At 47.7% G+C, this 18,845-nt stretch overlaps 2 protein-coding genes across 4 annotated transcripts in view; both read right to left on the bottom strand.

Moving 5' to 3' along the window:
- The window catches only part of LOC148142996 (endogenous retrovirus group 3 member 1 Env polyprotein-like), a 512,937-nt gene that overhangs the window by 274,336 nt on the left and 219,756 nt on the right, over positions 1 to 18,845 (bottom strand). The window lies entirely within an intron of this gene.
- LOC148142999 (uncharacterized) overlaps positions 5,515 to 18,845 on the bottom strand; it is a 78,249-nt gene continuing 64,918 nt past the window's right edge. Inside the window, exon 4 of the mRNA XM_087975770.1 lies at positions 5,515 to 7,967. Within this exon, the coding sequence (XP_087831896.1) occupies positions 6,177 to 7,967 (1,791 nt within the window). The 3' untranslated portion in view covers positions 5,515 to 6,176. The remainder of the gene's footprint in view (positions 7,968 to 18,845) is intronic.

The following is an 18,845-nucleotide window of genomic DNA, read 5'->3' as shown; positions in this document are numbered from 1 at the left end:
AAAGCATATAAGGTCACTCCTCAGACTCTGGCAAGCTACGGAAAACAGTCCCAGCCTATCCTTATGTCTCTCCTCACCCAGGTAACCAAGACACATACCTGAGGTCGTAAAGTCTGCTCCCTCCCTGGATTCACTCCAGTTGCTACAAGTGAGCCTGCTCCGCAATCATTAAGATCATGGCTGATCTATCCATCGTCTCATCTCCTCCTCCCTGCACTGTCACAAGGAACCTTTTAATTCCCCTACCAGGCAAAAACCCACCTAACTGTGTCTTGAATATACTTAATGAAGCTGCCTCTATTGCTTCCTTGGCCAGAGAGTATTCCATAGATTTTGATGAAGGCCTTTTGCCCAAAACATCGATTTTCCTGCTCCTCGGATGCTGCCTGACTTGCTGTGCTTTTCCAGCACCACTCTAATCTACACTATTCCATAGATTCATGACCCTCTGGGAAAAGCAGTTCCTCCTCATCTGTCTGAAAGCTCCTCCCCTGTCTGAAAGCTCCTCCCTCTAACCTTGAGGCCTAGTCTCACCCACCAGCAGAAATTACCAGGCAGGATAGGGCTTCATCCCCACAGTGCAATGACATTGGAAAGATGTTTCCATTGGTAGGAGAGACTAGGACCAGAGGGCATAGCTTTAAGAATAAAAGGAAGACCTTTAGGAACAGAGATAAGCGATGTCACCCTTTCTGCCAACAGCGAGGAGCATGGACAATGTGTTAGTGACACCAGCGAGCAGGTGCACTGCTGTTCACACCGAGGAGCAGACACAATATGCTCTGTGGCGATGCTGGTGTTATAGACAGATGTTAAGTGTTCAAATGCCAATAGGAGAAATAAAGGGTAGAGCCACAGTTCTTTTTCCCCATGTGGCTCAACATTTTATAGCTTTTGCATTTTGTCTGGCTGCTCAACTATTTTTTAAATGTCTTTTCGTCAGTGTAGGGGTGAGGCTTACAACTAGAGGGCATAGGTTTAGGGTGAAGTAGAAAGATAGTAAAGGTACCTAAGGGGCAACTTTTCCATGCAGAGGGTGGTGCATGTATAGAATGAACTGCCAGAGGAAGTAGTGGAGGCCGGTATAATTACAGCATTTAAAACATATCTGAATGGGTATATGAACAGGAAGGGATTAGAAGGACATGAGCCAAGTGTTGGCAAATGGGACTAGATTAATTTAGGATATCCGGTTGGCATGGACAGGTTGGACCGAATGGGTCTGTTTCCGTGCTGTACATCTCTGTGACTCTACTTTTCCAAATAACAAACTATATCCATGTTAACAAGGCTTAGTGCACCACATCCTTTACTAACCATTCTCAACAGGTCCTTTCCCTTCAATGACTGAGGAACATAGACATGCTGGTGCATAGTGTCCTTGACTGGACTGGACGGGACGGGACGCTAGTGAAGGAGATTATGCACCAGAATGCTCACCGGCTCCTGCCTGCTGTACAGCCGGCCGGTGTGGCCGTGACACAGCAGCTGCGCCAGGAAGGCGGCGGTGCCCAGTGACGGGTGTCTGCCCCGGGCCGCACGGCGCCATTTTCCTAACGGCCGCCCTCCCGCCGCTTCCCCGCTCGAGCGACTTCTCCTCCCAACCGCCTTCGCCCCCGCGTGACGTCTGCACGGGGGGATGGGCGGGGCCGGGAGAGCCTCACCGTCACCAAGCAACAGCCACCTCGCGCTACAACTGCTCATTCACAAAAACAAACTCTCCTGTCTCGCTCTGCAGCTGCAGGGGGGACACTGCCACGTTTCCAGGAGCCCTGTCTACATTGGGAAAGCTCACGGCTCAATTTAAACAGATATTCCGACATCTAACGGAACGGTGTCATATCTAAAGGGGCAATCTGCATTTTAAAGGGACATGGACATTTTAACTGGTATTTCTGCAAATAAAGAGATGTAAATAAAGAGATTATATTTCAAAGGTATGTGGACACACTCAAAGGGATATCTTAATATGTAAAGTGACGCAGTTATATCTAAATGAATCTACATTTCGAAGAGACATTGCCCTATTTATAAGCAGAAATATCCCTTTAAGAGACAATAGGTGTGAATTCTGTCCGTGTCCGAATGTTGAGTCAGACTGACATTTTTCTTAGAAAAGCTGTGCATTTAAATTACATTTTTGAGAAGGTAAGTTATAGATTTGGGTGTAGGTTAGGGAGAATTGGCCGTGCTAAGTTACCCATAGTGACCAGGGATGTACAGGTTAGGGTGGCTTGGCCATGGGAAATACGGAGTAAGGGTTTGGGTATGGGTGGGATACTGTTCAGAGGGACAGAGTGAAATAGATGGGCTGAATGGCCTTGCCTGCATTTGGCCCATATCCCTCTAAACCTTTCTATTCAGATACCCATCCAAATGCTGTTTAAATGTTGTAAATGTACCTGCACCTACCACATCCTCAGCAAGTTCATTCCACATGCAACTCACTCTCTTTCAAAATCCCCTCCGGTTCCTTTTAAATCTCTCTCCTTACATTTAAAAAAAATGCCCCCCCTAGTTTCGAGCTCCCCGACGCTAAGCAAGAGCATTTGCTATTCATGTTACCTCCACTCCTCATGATTTTATCAATCTCAATGAGGTCGCTCCCCAACCTCCTGTGCTCCAGTGAATAAAGTCCCAGCCTCTCCTTACAAACTCAAACCCTGCAGTCCTTACAACATCCTGGTAAATCTTTATTAAACCCTCTCTAATAGTATTCTTCCAATTACAGGGCCACCAGAACTATACTCAGTACTCTGAAAGTGGCCTCACCAACACCTTGTACAACCTCAACATGATGTCCCAACCCCTATACTCAATGGTGTGAACAATGAAGGCAATGTTGTGAAATGCCACCTTAACCACCCTGTCTAGCAGTGATGCAACTTCCAAAGAACTATGTACCTGAACACCTCCCGCCCATGTCTGTCTGTTCTATAACACGACTCATGGTCCGACCATTAACTGTACAACCCCTTGCTTTTATTAAGCCTCTCTCTCCCACACACATACTCTACCTCTCAGACAGACAGACACACACCCCTCAACACTCTGTCACACTCACAGCCTCATACTCCATCACACTCTCACTTTCCCAAGCATATACACACACACACTTCTGCACACTCTCACACGCACACACACACTACTCTTTGGGGTGAAATTGTATTGGCAGAATTATATTTGCAGATAGATTCAATTTTGTTCAAAAAGCACACAATCTGCAGGCAGTCAATGCATGTAATATTTTACAAATTCTGACTTTGGAAACAGAACCAGTCTGATTCAAGATTGGAATACTGACAGACTCAAATCTCACACCTTTAATGCATTGACTGCGGAGATGTCTTTTTTTCATAAAACCTTAAGTCATCTCAAGAACATTGTTACATATTAATGAACGAAAGCCCGCACCCATTCTAAGAGGTGAAGACTATCTAAGTTTGTTCAATATTTTCTATCAGTCTCATGACACTGATCTTTTGATATACGTTCTGTGTCTTATGATGCTGTTCCATGAGGCTTATGTGTCGATGAGGCAAGATGGTACAGATGAAGCGATAGAGAATTACAGATCACCGAGGAAGGATTTAAAGAGAGAGTTAAGAAGAGAAAAGAGAGGGCACGAGCAGTCTTTAGCAAATAGAATAAAGGAGAACCCTAAAGCTTTCTATAGGTATGTGAGGAATAAAAGGATGATTAGGGTAGGAATAGAGCCAAAGACAGAAGTGGGAAGTTGAGTGTGGACATTGTAGAGATCGGAGAGGTGCTAAATGAACATTTCTCATCAGTGTTCACTCTGGAAAAGAATGAGGTACGAGATATTAGACTTGAAAGGATCGAGGTTAGTTACACACAGGTGTTATCAATTCGAGAAGGAGTGAAAGTAGACAAGTCCCCTGGGCTGGATGGGATTTATCCGAGGATTCTCTGGGAAGCAGGGAAGGAGATAGCAGAGGCTTTGGCTTTGATATTTGAGTCATCGTTATCTACGGGTTTAGTACCCGAGGACTGGAGGATTGCAAATATTATGCCCTTGTTCAAGTAGGGCAGCAGAGATGACCCAGGTAATTATAGACCAGTGAGCCTTACATCTATTGTAGAAAAGATTTTGGAAAGGATTATAAGAGAAGATTTAAAATCATCTAGTAAGCAACAATTTGATTTCAGATAGTCAACATGGTTTCGTCGAGGGTAGGTCACGTTTCACAAACCTCATTGATTTCTTTGAGAAGGTGACCAAGCATGTAGATGAGGGTAGGGCAGTTGGTGTGGTATACTTGGACTTCAGTAAAACCTTTGATAAGGTTCCACATGGTAGGCTGATGGAGAAAATGCAGAGGCATGAAATTGAGGGTGATTTAGCAGTTTGGATTAGAAACTGGAAGAAGGCAGCGAGTGGTGGTTGATGGAAAATATTCAGTCTGGAGTCCGGTTACTAGTTTCAGGACCACTGCTGTTTGTAATTTTTATAACTGACTTAGACACAGGCATAGGTGGACGGATTAGTAAATTTGCAGACGACACTAAAGTCGGTGGAGTCCTGGACAGTTTGGAAGAATGTTACAGGTTGCAGGGGGAAATTTGGATAAACTGCAGAATTGGGCTGAGAGGTGGCAAATGGAGTTCAATGCAGCTAAATGCGAGGTGATGCACTTTGGGAAGAATAACAGGATGGCAGAGTACTTGGTCAATGTAAAGATTCTTGGTAGTGTGGATGTGCAGAGGGATCTTGGAGTCCATGTGCGTAGATCCCTGAAAGTTGCCACCCAGGTGGATAGTGCTGTGAAGAAGGCATACGGTGTGTTAGGTTTCATTGGTAGAGGGATTGAGTTCCGGAACCGCAATATCATGCTGCAACTATACAAAACGCTGATGCGGCCACCCTTGGAATATTGTGTACAGTTCTGGTCACCCAATTACAGAAAGGATGTGGAAGCATTGGAAAAGCAGAGGAGATTTACCAGGATGTTGCCTGGTCTGGAGGGAAGGTTTTATGAGGAAAGGCTGAGAGACTTGGGCCTTTTCTCATTGGAAAGAAGGCGGCTAAGGGGGGGATTTGATAGGGACATACAAGATGATCAGAGGATTAGATAGGGTAGACAGAGAAAGACTTTTTCCGAGGATGATCACGTCAGCGTGTACGAGGGGGCATAACTACAAATTGAGGGGTGACAGCTTTAAGACAGATGTCAGAGACAAGTTCTTTACACGGAGAGTGGTAAGGGAGGGGAATGCCCTACCTGCTAAGGTCGTCAACTCAGCCACATTAGGGAGATTTAAACAATCCTTACATAAGTGCATGGATGATTTTGGGATAGTGTAGGGGAACGAGCTGAGAATAGTTCGCAGGTCGACGCAACATCGAGGGCCGAAGGGCCTGTTCTGTGTTGGATTGTTCTATGTTCTTTGTTCTATGTTCTAAACTTAGTGCAGGAGGCTGAAAGAAATGAGCAGCTTTAAAACAAAAACCTCTTGGAGCTCAAAGCTTTCAATGAGAGTCTGAGCCCGGTGGTAAGTTCAGGTAACCTTTATTGCAACCCAACTTTGTTACAGCTTGAGATCCCCCCAGCAAAAAGGCAGAGAAAAAGTAGTTTTTGAACAGCTCAAGGTGAAAGTGCACACACCACACCTCCCCTCCTCCCCCGACACCACACTTCCCCTCCTACTCACCCACCACCCCGCCCCCACCCCAACCCCACCACCACACTGTCTTTGCTATTGGCCAGCACCAAGTTGTCCCTTTGTAATTGGATCCTTGGTAAAGCCATAACCCGGAGGAAGTATTGCCTCACTCAGCAATTTCAACCCATACCCTCTCAACAAGTAAGTTTCTCCCTGCTCATTTGCCAGGAAGGGGCAGTGTAGAGTCAACCAGACTGCTGTGGGTCTGGGGTCACGTGTAGGCCAGACCGGGTAAAGGGTGCAGCTGGAACGACCGAGTGAATCCTTTCCCACAATGGCGGTTCCCTTCCCTAACAAGGGAGAGAGTGAATCAGATGGGGGCTTTCTCCCCCGCACCACCCCCTCCCTGAAACGGTCTCATCGTTAGATTCCGAACTCCACATTTCTGACCGAATACCAATTCAGCCATCTGTCGTGGCAGGATTCGAACTCGGGAGTCCCCGGAACCGGGTTGATAGTCCAATCGATAATGGCACTCGGCCGTCACTCCTTCAATCCCCCTGCGATGGCACGTGAACTCGCTGGTGCTTCCGCAGGTTGGAGGAGTAGGTGAAGCCCTTCCCGCACTGAGAGCAGGTGAACGGCCTCTCCCCAGTGTGGACCCGCTGGTGGGTCAGCAGGGTGGAGGCCTGGGTAAAGGCCTTCCCACACTCGGGGCAGCTGAAGGGCCTCTCCCCGGTGTGGACCCGCTGGTGGGTCTGGAGGTTGGAGGAGAAGGTGAAGCCCTTCCCGCACTGAGGGCAGGTGAACGGTCTCTCCCCTGTGTGGACATGCTGGTGGGTCAGCAGGTTGGAGGAAGTGCTGAAGGCTTTCCCACACTCGGTGCAGCTGAAGGGCCTCTCCCGCGTGTGGACACGCTGGTGCCTCAGCAGTGTGGAGACCTGGGTAAAGGCCTTCCCGCACTCTGGGCAGCTGAAGGGCTTCTCCCCTGTGTGGATCTGCTGGTGCCTCATCAGGGAGAAGACATGGGTAAAGGCCTTCCCGCACTCTGGGCAGCTGAACGGCCTCTCCCCCGTGTGGACCCGCTGGTGGGTCTGGAGGATGGAGGAGCAGGTGAAGCCCTTCCCACACTCGGGGCAGCTGAAGGGCCTCTCCCCTGTATGGACATGCTGGTGGCTCTGCAGGGTGGAGGAGCAAGTGAAGCCCTTCCCGCATTGAGAGCAGATGAACGGCCTCTCCTCCGTGTGGACACGCTGGTGGGTCTGGAGGTTGGAGGAGCAAGTGAAGCCCTTCCCACACTCGGGGCAGCTGAAGGGCCTCTCGCCCGTGTGGACCCGCCGGTGGCCCTGCAGGTTTGAGGAGCAGGTGAAGCCCTTCCCGCACTGAGAGCAGGTGAACGGCCTCTCCCCCGTGTGGACACGCTGGTGGATCAGCAGGTTGGAGGAAGTGCTGAAGGCCTTCCCGCACTCGGGGCAGCTGAAGGGCCTCTCGCCCGTGTGGACCCGTTGGTGGCTCTGCAGGTTGGAGGAGCAAGTGAAGCCCTTCCCGCACTGAGAGCAGGTGAACGGCCTCTCCCCCGTGTGGACATGCTGGTGGGTCAGCAGGGTGGAGGAAGTGCTGAAGGCCTTCCCGCACTCGAGACAGCTGAAGGGGCTCTCCCCCGTGTGGACCCGCTGGTGGCTCCGCAGGTTGGAGGAGCAGGTGAAGCCCTTCCCGCACTGAGAGCAGGTGAACGGCCTCTCCCCTAAGTGGACGCGCTGGTGGGTCAGCAGGTTGGAGGAATTGCTGAAGGCCTTCCCGCAGTCGGAGCAGCTGAAGGGCCTTTCCCCCGTGTGGACACGCTGGTGCCTCAGCAGGGTGGAGGCCTGGGTAAAGCCCTTCCCGCACTCTGGGCAGTTGAATGGCCTCTCCCCCGTGTGGACACGCTGGTGGGTCAGCAGGGTGGAGGCCTGGGTAAAGGCCTTCCCGCACTCTGGGCAGCTGAAGGGCCTCACCCCCGTGTGGTCCTGCTGGTGGGCCACCAGGTGGGAGGAATGTCTGAAGGCCTTCCCGTAGTCGGTGCAGGGGAATGGCCTCTCTCCGGTGTGACTGCGCCGATGGGTCTCCAGGGCAGACGGGACACGGAAGCCTTTCCCACAGTCACCACACTTCCATGGTTTCTCCACAGGGCGGGATTCCTCAGGTTTCTCCATGGCCACAGCTTCAGCTGCACACAAACACGTGTAGAGCTCCTCCCTGCCGTGAAATCCCCTTTCAGGCTCCACAAACAGTGCGCTGCAACAGTGGGGTCTCTTGTCCAGTCCCACTGATGCTGAAAACGTCCTCAAACAGGAACCAAAAAGCGTTGATCCCTCTCACAGAAATCACATTCAAAACTTGTTGCGGTCCCGATGGATTGTGTGACTGTCAGACATTGACATCAAAGTGAGGACTGCAGACACTGGACGTTCAGTCGAAAAATGTGGCGTTGGAAAAGCACAGCAGGTCAGGCAGCATCCGAGGAGCAGGAGAGTCAATGTTTCAGGCATAAGCCCCTCATCCGTTAATTTTGAAACTTCAGTCTTCAGATTTTCAAATACTCTGCAAAAAGAGATTACAAAAGTCATCACTATCAGTGCAGGGTAGAAATTCAGAACAAGCAATTCTACTTTCTGTGGAATATTCTTTTGTTGTTCCACAAAATTGAAAGCACCATCCCACTCTCTCTCCTCCTCTGTTCTCACTCAGCTCTAACTAATTCCCCTTAAGGTGCTGATTCAGGATCTTACAGGGGCAGAAAAAGCAAAAACATCAAGACTGACATCTCTCTGAATTTTGGATACCTCCACCTGAAAGTTAATATCTTTCACAACGCTGGGATCCTGCTGAGAGTGAGCAGGTCTGATTTTGGGAAACAAAAAAAAAAGTGTCAATTCAGGGTGAACCTGCAATGCAGCTTCTTGAGGAAGGACCAGACACAAAATGGTTAATGACCCCGGGAAGGTGGGAGTAAAATGAGACATCAAGGCATTAACAGGGACACACTTCAGTCAAACTCTTCTGCTCCCAGTCAGAGCAAAACATGCTATGAAAGTCCAGCCTTCACAACCACACTTCTGCTTTCACTGAATACAATTAGAGTCACACAGCACGGAAACAGACCCTTTGGCCCAACCTGCCCAGATATCCTAAATTAATCTAGTCACGTTTGCCATCACTTGGCCCCTATATGGGCCGGGTGCTGGCAACTGGGACTAAATTGGATTGGCTATCTTGTCAGCAAGGACGAGTTGGACCGAAGGGTCTGTTTCTGTGCTGTACGTCTCTATGACTCCAGTTTACCATCACTTGTCCTCGACCCATCTGAACCCTTCATATTCAGATGCCCATCCAGAAGCCTATTAACTTGTCATCGTACCTGCACCCACCACTTCCTCTGGCAGCTCATGCCATCGCTCAAGCGACTCCACATTGAAAGCATCTGGTCTAGTGCACCAGATGACATCAGGATAATCTCAGATCATTCCAGATCGCATCGATACTCAGTCAGTGGCTTTCCCGATCAGGATGTTGTACGTGATCAAACAGGTTAGTGGGTAGGCGATCCCCCACCTCAAGTATCTCTACGAGAACTCTCTTGCTGGAGGGTCCCTTGGAGACACTTCAACTGGACTTCATTGAGTTGGAGAAATGAGTTGAGTTGCTAGAAATATATGTTTTGCTTATTGTTGATGTCTTTTCGAAGTGGATTGAAGCCTACCCTCCTCCTAACGCTACTGCTGAGAATGTGGTGTAGATTTTGTTTAAGAAAATAATTCCCCGCTTCAGTATACCTGCGTACATTAGCTCGGACAATGGACCACACTTTGTAGGTAATATTAACGGAGAACTCTGTTCCCAGCTTTGTATTTGTCGGCAACTGCATGGAGCTTATCATCCTCAGGCGGCCGGCCTTGTTGAATGTTTTAACCAGACTCATGACTAAACTTGCCAAATTAATGGCAGAGTCTGGCCCCTCCCGGTTATGCTAATCCCTGTGGCCTTATTCCAGATGCAATCCATGTCTGCGGGCAAGACGCGACTGTCTCCAGCTGAGTGTCTCTCTGGTCACCGCCTCCGTACCCCTTGGAACGATTCGGCTCCCTTCTCAGTCCACTTCCACCACATGACCAGAGCAATGATTGGTTATGTTCTTGCTCTAACTAGTGTTATGCGTGCCTTTCACTCCCAGGAGGCCTACAGCGATGTACCCTCCCTTTCAGCCTCGTCACGGGTAGAGCCTGGTTCGTTGGTGCTCGTCAAGAACTGGACTGGCAAAGGTCTCCAACCTCATTGGGATGGCCCCTTCCAGGTTTTACTTCCCACCCCTACAGCGGTCACAGTCGCTGAGCGCTCAGCTTGGGTCCACCTGCACCATTGTAAATTGATTGGCCGCACCAATCAAAAGGGGGGAAGAGGTGGAGAGAATCCTGGAATCTCAACAAAAGGAGTGCACCCTGTCCAGTTGGGTTTTTGAATCTTGCTGTTGTTCTAATGTTAATCTTATTACAGATACTTGAACAGAAAGACCAGATGGTCCATCTGGACAGTAGAAATCAGTGGGAGTTACCATGTCGTTACCATGTTTTTTTGATTTTACCTGCAGACGCAAGCCTAGTGAGGATAAAAAATGATCAACCCCATTATTATGGTAAATATTTTAAGGACGCCGAGGTACACCATCCCTTTTTGCAGGACGGGCCGACTCGAGAAAAGGGAAGCCTGATAAGGGAAACTCCTCAATCCACAAACAACTTATTTATACAGGCCCACAGAACGCTCTTCACCCCAGAGGCAGTAGTATGTTACTCCTCTCTATTGGGAGATGACTTACTTGCCCCGTCCCCAGTCCCCGATTCCATTCTATTCGTCAGACTTCCTACTGCCGACCCTGCGAAGAGAAATATCACTTTCCAATACCTCCAGTCTGTGTATACAAACAGCTGGTGTAACACTGGCTGGGGTACAGCAGGCCTTATGCGGTACATGGACCTGGAAAGGAACCCTTCCCTTGTGCATTTATAGGCCTTTTCTCTTTTCAGAATCTGATACTGTCACCAAGATCATGTACAATAGAGCTAAGGGAGAGCCCAATGGGAACAGCATTCTGAGGACTATTGTCTCCCATATGGTGCAAGTGCTTGAGTCACTTGGCCCATTTTTTTTACAGCGCTCAAGCGACTCCTCTTGCAAAACCTCGACCCTTTACTCCTGTAGACCTGTGCAGACCCCCTGCTGTAACATTTCAGGAACCTATTTTGGCAAACTCTCCCTAATATACACCAAACCAGACTATTATTTCTTCAGCTAAGGTAAAGCTACCAATTTCCTCATCCTGGATGGCAAAGATATCCCTCATACGGTCAGTATCGGAGCCTTTGTTCCCACAACAGTACCTTGTCCTGGCCAGTGGACAAGTCGATGGAACTTCCATCTGAGGAGGATGCAGCGGTCGCTCTCAGCCAACCTTGCTCCAATTGGAAGGATCCCAAGGGACTGGGTGACAATACAGGACACCCGATAGGCTGGGGAATCCAGAGTCGCCTGAGGTTGGAAGGGTCAGCAGGGGTGAAAAGTCAACAGAACCGCAATTCCCTCTTTTGCGGCCTGACCATTCAAGGAAATAAGACTAAAGAGGCTCTGGAACAGAGTAAACCGGGATTCTCAGACCTGTGTCTTTACTCTATGCAGAATCGGTATGCCTTAGACTATATACTTGACCGGGAGGGTGAGGTCTGCACCATTGTCCAAGATAAATGCACTATGGGCATTCCCAATCTCACTGGCAATATTAACTAAGATACAAGAAGAGATACAGAATGACTGAAGGGACCAGTTGGGGAAACTGCAGATCGGGCTCATGGTACAATTGGCTTATCAATTTAGCTATGTCTGTTTGTCGGTATTGGTATTATTAGGTGTTTAATTGCTAGGCTTATGAGGTCCCTTAGTGATATAGATTTGCCCCAGAACTTGTTCCTTTTGTGATCCGATGGCTCATCCACACGTGTCGATGGCGATGATAAATATGACCAGATGAGGTGCCGCTCTGCAGGATGTTGATCGTTGAACCACCTTGAAGGGCATTTGTTTAGACTAGCCTTCTCTTTCAGTGATCGCGGTGCAATCAGAGGGAGGAATGAGGGTGTGGGCATCTGGGTGATAAAGTCTGTAGCCTTAAAACTTGTCTTTAAACATTCAGACTAAAATGTAATGCTGAATTATTGAATACATTTACTGCACTAGAAAATAAACAGGCAGGAAGGTTCAGAAAGAGGAGAGAACTTAAAGATAGGGACACCTGGGCTCACCAAGTGATAACAGGATGCTGTAAGGCAATTAAGAACATTTGCCTCAGCATCGGTGAATCTGTGTGAACAGGACACCAAGTGGCAACATTCACAGCCGTTCCCTTGTGAAATGAATGATAGTCTTTGAATCTGACCCTGAAACAAGACTCGGTACTATCCATAACTTTGTAATTAATGGTTGGATCTTGTCCATTATAATGCATTCTTACTACCCCTTGCAAGCAGGGCATTCACAAATAAATCTTTGCTGTGTTGAGAGTTCAAAAGGACACGAGAGAGAGAGAGAGACCATTTTATTGCTGAGGCTGTTGAATCCCGTAGAGAATTAACTCTTAGTGCTTATCTACTATGGATTGAATTGAATTGCATTTTGGGACTTTATGATGAGAGGTTTTTATTCCAGGCTTCCAAAGAGTATGATCTCCAGGACAAACCAAGAGAGAGGCTTTACAGGTCTGAATTCTCAAAAGGATTCCCTGGGCCACCTCAAATCTCCACTTTAACATGGGAGGTAGGACAAAATGGCTTCTGCTTGGCTAACTCGGTGGGACTGAGTCAGGCAGATACTCACGACTCAGAACAAACAAGAAACCACAGACTGATATAAATCCAGTGAAAAAAACTGCAAATGCTGAAGTAACAAATGTGAACCTAACCATCAATCGCAGAAGTAACGGTTTAATCCTAACCACCAGACAGGACAAATACGATTCCAAGAACAAGTTGTCTACAAGAAATTATGATAGATTAGATTATATTCCCTACAGTTTGGAAATAGGCCCTTCGGCCCAACCAGTCCACACTGACCCTCCGAAGAGTAACCCAGCCAGAACCATTTTCCCTCTGACTAATGTACCTAACACCATGGGCGATTTAGCATGGCCAATCCACCTGACCTGCACATCTTTGGACTCTGGGAGGAAACCGGAGGACCCGGAGGAAACCCACGCAGACACAGGGAGAATGTGCAAACTCCACACAGACGGTCACCCAAGGCTGGAATCGAACCTGGGACCCTGATGCTGTGAGGCAGCTGTGCTAACCATTGAGCTGCCGTGCCGCCCTCGGCTAAGTCAAAACTGCACGAGGACCTTGCAGGATCTGATTGGTTGTTACTATGTGATCATGCTCAATGTCTGACTCTAAACAATGTACATAAGTTCTATCCAAACTCTGCAAAAGTCGGCAGATTCTTCTGGCACTCTGGGAGTACTCATCGGTGGCCCAGTGGTTAGCACTGCTGCCTCACTGCACCAGGGTCCCAGGTTCGATTCCAGCCTCGGGGGGCTGGCTTGTGGAGTTTGCACATTCTCCCCATGTCTGCATGGGTTTCCTCCAGGTGCTCTGGTTTCCTCCCACAATCCAAAGATGTACAGTTTGGTGAATTGGCCATGCTAAACTGCCCATAATGTTAGGTGCATTAGTTAGAGGGAGGTGTGTCTGGGTGGGCTACTCTTCAGAGGATCAGTGTGGACTGGTTGGGCCGAAGGGCCTGTTTCCACACTGTTGGGAATCTAATCTAATCCTTCTGGCTGATCAGAATCTACAGACCCAGACGAATCAAAGAATAAACTATTGCTTGTGTGATTGACAAAGAGTCATTTCCAGGTGTGTTTATTGACCAATCCCAGAAATCTGAAGATCCGGACAGCAGTCCAGATCAGAACAACCAGATAGGAAACGGTTAATGTCTCCAGGATGTGGGGAGCAAAATAAGACACCAAGGCGTTAACACCAACACCAGGGAGAAACTGAACATACAGGCGTGACAAACATTTGTGGCAAGCCAGAATCACAGATGTACAGCACAGAAACAATCCCTTCAGTCCATGCTGACCAGATATCCTAAATCAATCCAGTCCCATTTGCCAGCACTTGGCCCATATCCCTCTAAATGCTTCCCAACATATACCCATCCAGATACCTTTTAAAGGTTGTAATTGTACCAGCAGCCACCACTTCCTCTGGCAGCTCATTCTTTACACACACCACCCTTTGTATATAGGAGTTGCCCCTTAGGTTTCTTTTAAATCTCACCCTAAACCTATGAGCAATCCCAGATCAAAGATCTTGTCTATTTACCCTCGCCATGCCCCACATTATTTTATACAAGGTTGTAGGGTCACCCCTGTGGGATATAGGTAAAGCAGTGTTACTTCTGCAACCATAATTGCTTCTGCAAGGTAAATGAACTAACGCCAGTGTATAATTGTTTCAGCCAAGAGTGGAGTTAACAAGAATGAAAACTATGTGAAGGAAATACATAATTGCTTTTGTATTAGCTAAAGTGTGCATACATGAAATGTGCCTGCAAACAATGGTGGATGTTACAGACAAACAGATAAGGTGCTTTGAGGGGAGGGGGTGTAGGGTTAAGCTAGATATGCTCGTACAAACGGTTATAAGCACCTGTTTCCTGCTTCTGCAAAAACAAAAAAAAAACACAATCAAGGAGGTCAGAAGGCTCAGTGTCGGCGAAAATGGGAGGAAACGTTGCTTTCGCAAACAAGGAAGCAGCTGGCAGTGAAAGAGGATATACGCCAAACACTTTGTTCACGCACAAGGCCGGATAAGGCAAGAAATAGACAAGAGTAATGGGCGCCACCGGGAAAGAATGGAGGGACAAACCGATCTTTTGAGGGTCAGCTTGGAACATGGGGGGGGGGAGAGGAATGTGACTGAGGGAAAAAGCTGAATGTGCTGGAGCCAAAGTGGAGGAAGAACAGAGGATGCAAAACCGGCTTAAAGCTGCAATGAGGAATATTGCATGTGCTGTACTTGCACCTGTTGCAGTTACTGGTGGGAATCGGATGCATTTTAAACATCAAAACAGAAAAGATATCCAGCCCTTCCCATTCCCCCTTCCCAATCTCTATCCTTCCGTCCCTCCTCACCCGGCTAACTAAGTCACATACCTGAGTTTGCGGAGGCTGCTCCCTCCCTGCATTCACTCCAGTTGCTACAAGTGACCAATTTCCCCTCCTCCCATCTCTGTCTCCCTCCCAGGATGAAGAGTTCCCCAGAGGGCGGGACATTCACTTTGAAACTGACAGGGCCACTTCCGCGTTGTGACGTCACAAAGGAACTAGGGGCGGGTCGAGGAAAAGTGACGGTTTAGGGTCCGGGCATGACCCACATCGGGACGACGCACTGCGCATGCGCTACGCCTGCAGCAGACGAGAACGAGAAAACACTTTCCAAAAAAACCCCTTCCTTCAGAGAATTCCCACAGTGTGGAAGCAGGCCACTCGGCCTCACCGAACCTCCCAAGGGTCACCCACCCACACCGAATCCCCTACATTTAACCCTGAATCATGCACCTTACCTGCAGAATTTGGCGTGGCCAATCCACCCTAACCTGCATATCCCAGAGCACTATGGGTAATTTAGCACGGCCAATCCACCCTAACCTGCACATCCCTGGGCACTATGGATAAATTTAGCATGACCAATCCACCCTAACATGCACATCCCTGGGCCCACTATGGATAATTTAGCATGGCCAATCCACCCTAACCTGCACATCCCTGGGTACTATGGGTAATTTAGCATGGCCAATCCACTCTAACCTGCACATCCCTGGGCACTATGGGTAATTTAGCATGGCCAATCCACTCTAACCTGCATATCCCTGGGCACTATGGGTAATTTAGCATTGCCAATCCACCCTAACCTGCACATCCCTGGGCACTATGGGTAATTTAGCATAACCAATCCACCCTAACATGCACATCCCTGGGCACTATGGGTAATTTAGCATGGCCAATCCACTCTAACCTGCACATCCCTGGGCACTATGGGTAATTTAGCATGGCCAATCCACTCTAACCTGCATATCCCTGGGCACTATGGGTAATTTAGCATGGCCAATCCACCCTAACCTGCACATCCCTGGGCACTATAGGTAATTTAGCATGGCCAATCCACCCTAACCTGCACATCCCTGGGCACTATGGGTAATTTAGCATAACCAATCCACCCTAACCTGCACATCCCTGGGCACTATGGGTAATTTAGCATGACCAATCCACCCTACCCTGCACATCCCTGGGCACTATGGGTAATTTAGCATAGCCAATCCACCCTAACCTGCACATCCCTGGGCACTATGGGTAATTTAGCATAACCAATCCACCCTAACCTGCACATCCCTGGGCACTATGGGTAATTTAGCATGACCAATCCACCCTACCCTGCACATCCCTGGGCACTATGGGTAATTTAGCATGGCCAATCCATCCTAACCTGCACATCCCTGGGCACTATGGGTAATATAACATAGCCAATCCACTTTTAGATTAAAGTGGTACTGGAAAAGCACAGCAGTTCAGGCAGCATCCGAGGAGCAGGAAAATCGACGTTTCGCACAAAAGTCCTTCATCAGGAATAGAGGCAGATTGCCAGTAGGGTGGTGAGATAAATTAGAGTGAGAGTGAGAGGGGGAGGGGATTGAGAGAGATAAATTTCAGGTTGTCAGTTGTATGTTGATTTTAAAGAATATAAAGGGTCTTTTAAGAAATAGTTTTAAGCTAAGAAATTACTTGTTGCTGACCACAAAAAAGGGCAGCAGGGGCATTTTGCAATAAGTTCATAGTTTGTAGGTCCGCGTTTTGGACTATCAAGATAGTAAAGGATGATCTCAGAAGTCAGACGGTTAGATAAGATAAGAGGAACTGGACAAAATAACTGGAAGGCTGTAACGAACAAGGACAGCCAAATAAGGCAGATTTAAAGAAAAACAAGCGAGGTAATTAATAAGTATGATAGGCTCAGGCTTGGGTGCAGGAATTACCAAATAAAGGAATAATGGGCGCAAGTAATAACCAAATAAAGGGATAGAATGAAATAGACACTTATGATAGGTTTATTGCTCAGTGTAGGGATGTCGAGAGACCCCTCAGAAAAGTATAAAAAACTCTTTATTTTACTGTCGGGTGTGTCTCTCTTCATACAGCCACCCATCTTGCAAGATGTTCGAATAAATGTGCTGCTTCAGAACTCTTTGACTCGGACTGAAAATTATTGATTAAGTGGGGTTCGTTTCTCACAGCACTATGGGTAATTTAGCATAGCCAATCCACCACAACCTGCACATCCCTGGGCACTATGGGTAATTTAACATGGCCAATCCACTTTAGATTAGAGTGGTGCTGGAAAAGCACAGCAGTTCAGGCAGCATCCGAGGAGCAGGAAAATCAACGTTTTGGGCAAAAGCCCTTCATCAGGAATAGAGCCTGCAGGGTGGAGAGATAAATGAGAGGAGGGTGAGGGTGAGGGTGAGGGTGAGGGTGAGGGTGAGGGTGGGGGTGAGGAGAAAGTAGCATAGAGTACAATAGGTGAATGGGGGTGGGTTTGGAGGGGAGGTCAGGGAGGAGGGTGGGGGAAGGTAGCAAAGAGTACAATGGGTGAATGGGGGTGGGAATGAAGGTGATAGGTCAGACAGGAGGGTGGAGTGGCCTGTTCGGATCTGAACTCTGCTGGTTTAAAGGTGGTCCGGAATCCGTGTAGGATGAGTTGCTTACGGAGGCAGGCACTGAGGAAGCAAATGTGGCTGTGGTAGCGAGTCTGTTTCAGGACATGGTTGAAGAGCTGCAGGGCAGAGGAAATGACCTGGGAGTTGCAGTGGGAGAGGGATTCCTTGAGATTCTTGTAGAGAGAGGAGGAAAACTTCTTCAATGCAGGCATCCTTGCAAGAGGATTCACAGTAGGGTTAAAATCAACTAGGTAAAAACAAGGACTGCAGATGATGGAACCCAGATTCTAGAATCACATAACTCCAGGCTGTAGTCCAACAGGCTTCTTTGGAAGCAGTAACTTTTGAAGTGCTGCCTCTTCATCAGGTGGTTGTGGAGGATAAGATCCTAAGACACAATTTAGAGCAAAACATTCCAGTGTCCTGCCACTGAAATGGTATATTGATCAAACCTGGATTGTTAAGTCTTCCACCTTTTCAAATAGGTTGCAGGTCTCATTACAATGTAAATCCCAGAATTTCTTGTTGTCACCTTCTCGAGATAACAAGGTTTTATAGCAAAAGCTCACATCTCAGCTCAGACAATGCATTAAAGGTGTGAGGTCAGAGTCTGCCTGTATCCCAATCTTGAGTCAGACTGGTTCTGTTTCCAAAGTCGAATTTACAAACTATTACATGCATACAGACTGCCTACAGATTTTTCCTTAAAAAAGTGGATCGAATGTATCTGCAAATATACATCCCCCCTCCCACACACACACACGCACAAGTTTGTTGGGTGAATTTGTACTTGCAGAATTACGTCTTACTTTGCTCAAAAACTGCATGAATCCATGTAAGATTCTGTAAGTCAATTTAACCATTGTGGCACAGACAGTCTCACACAGGGGAACTCACACCTTCAATACATTATCTGGGCTGACACGACACCAATTGGTAAAGTTCACTTGAGGATTTAACTATTTTAAAAGGTTTTGTGATTTACATTTGAAAGAACTGAAACGATCATGGTCATTCGAACAGATGAGAGACTTAACAAACAATCCAGGTCTTTTTCAATGTATAGTTTCAGTTACATCACACTATAAACTGTTGCTATAAATTCTGTGTCTTACAATTTTATATTCCACAATCCCCTGATGAAGGAGCTGCACTCCGAAAGCTACTGTTTCCAATTAAACTTGTTGGACAGAATTCCTCAAGTAGGGCACCATTCGAGTCCTGGGAGACTGCTATTTCTTGTTTACTTCGTAATGAACAAACATTAAGCACGATCCCCTTTTTATTTCTAATTATGTTTCATTTTTCTTGTTTTATTCCCTGCGATGATGTGGGAGAATTGTTAGATTTGGGTCAGCCATTTGGTCACATATTAAAGCCTGGAAACCATTTTGAATCTCAGCTTAGAGCCTGCTTGC

The sequence above is a fragment of the Chiloscyllium plagiosum genome, unplaced genomic scaffold (assembly GCF_037043375.1).
Source record: "Chiloscyllium plagiosum isolate Xiang-an unplaced genomic scaffold, Cpla_swu_hap1 HiC_scaffold_27, whole genome shotgun sequence".
Lineage (NCBI taxonomy): Eukaryota > Metazoa > Chordata > Chondrichthyes > Orectolobiformes > Hemiscylliidae > Chiloscyllium > Chiloscyllium plagiosum.
The sequence above is the reverse complement of the archived record's forward strand: the minus strand, read 5'-3'. Positions and strand labels throughout refer to the sequence as shown.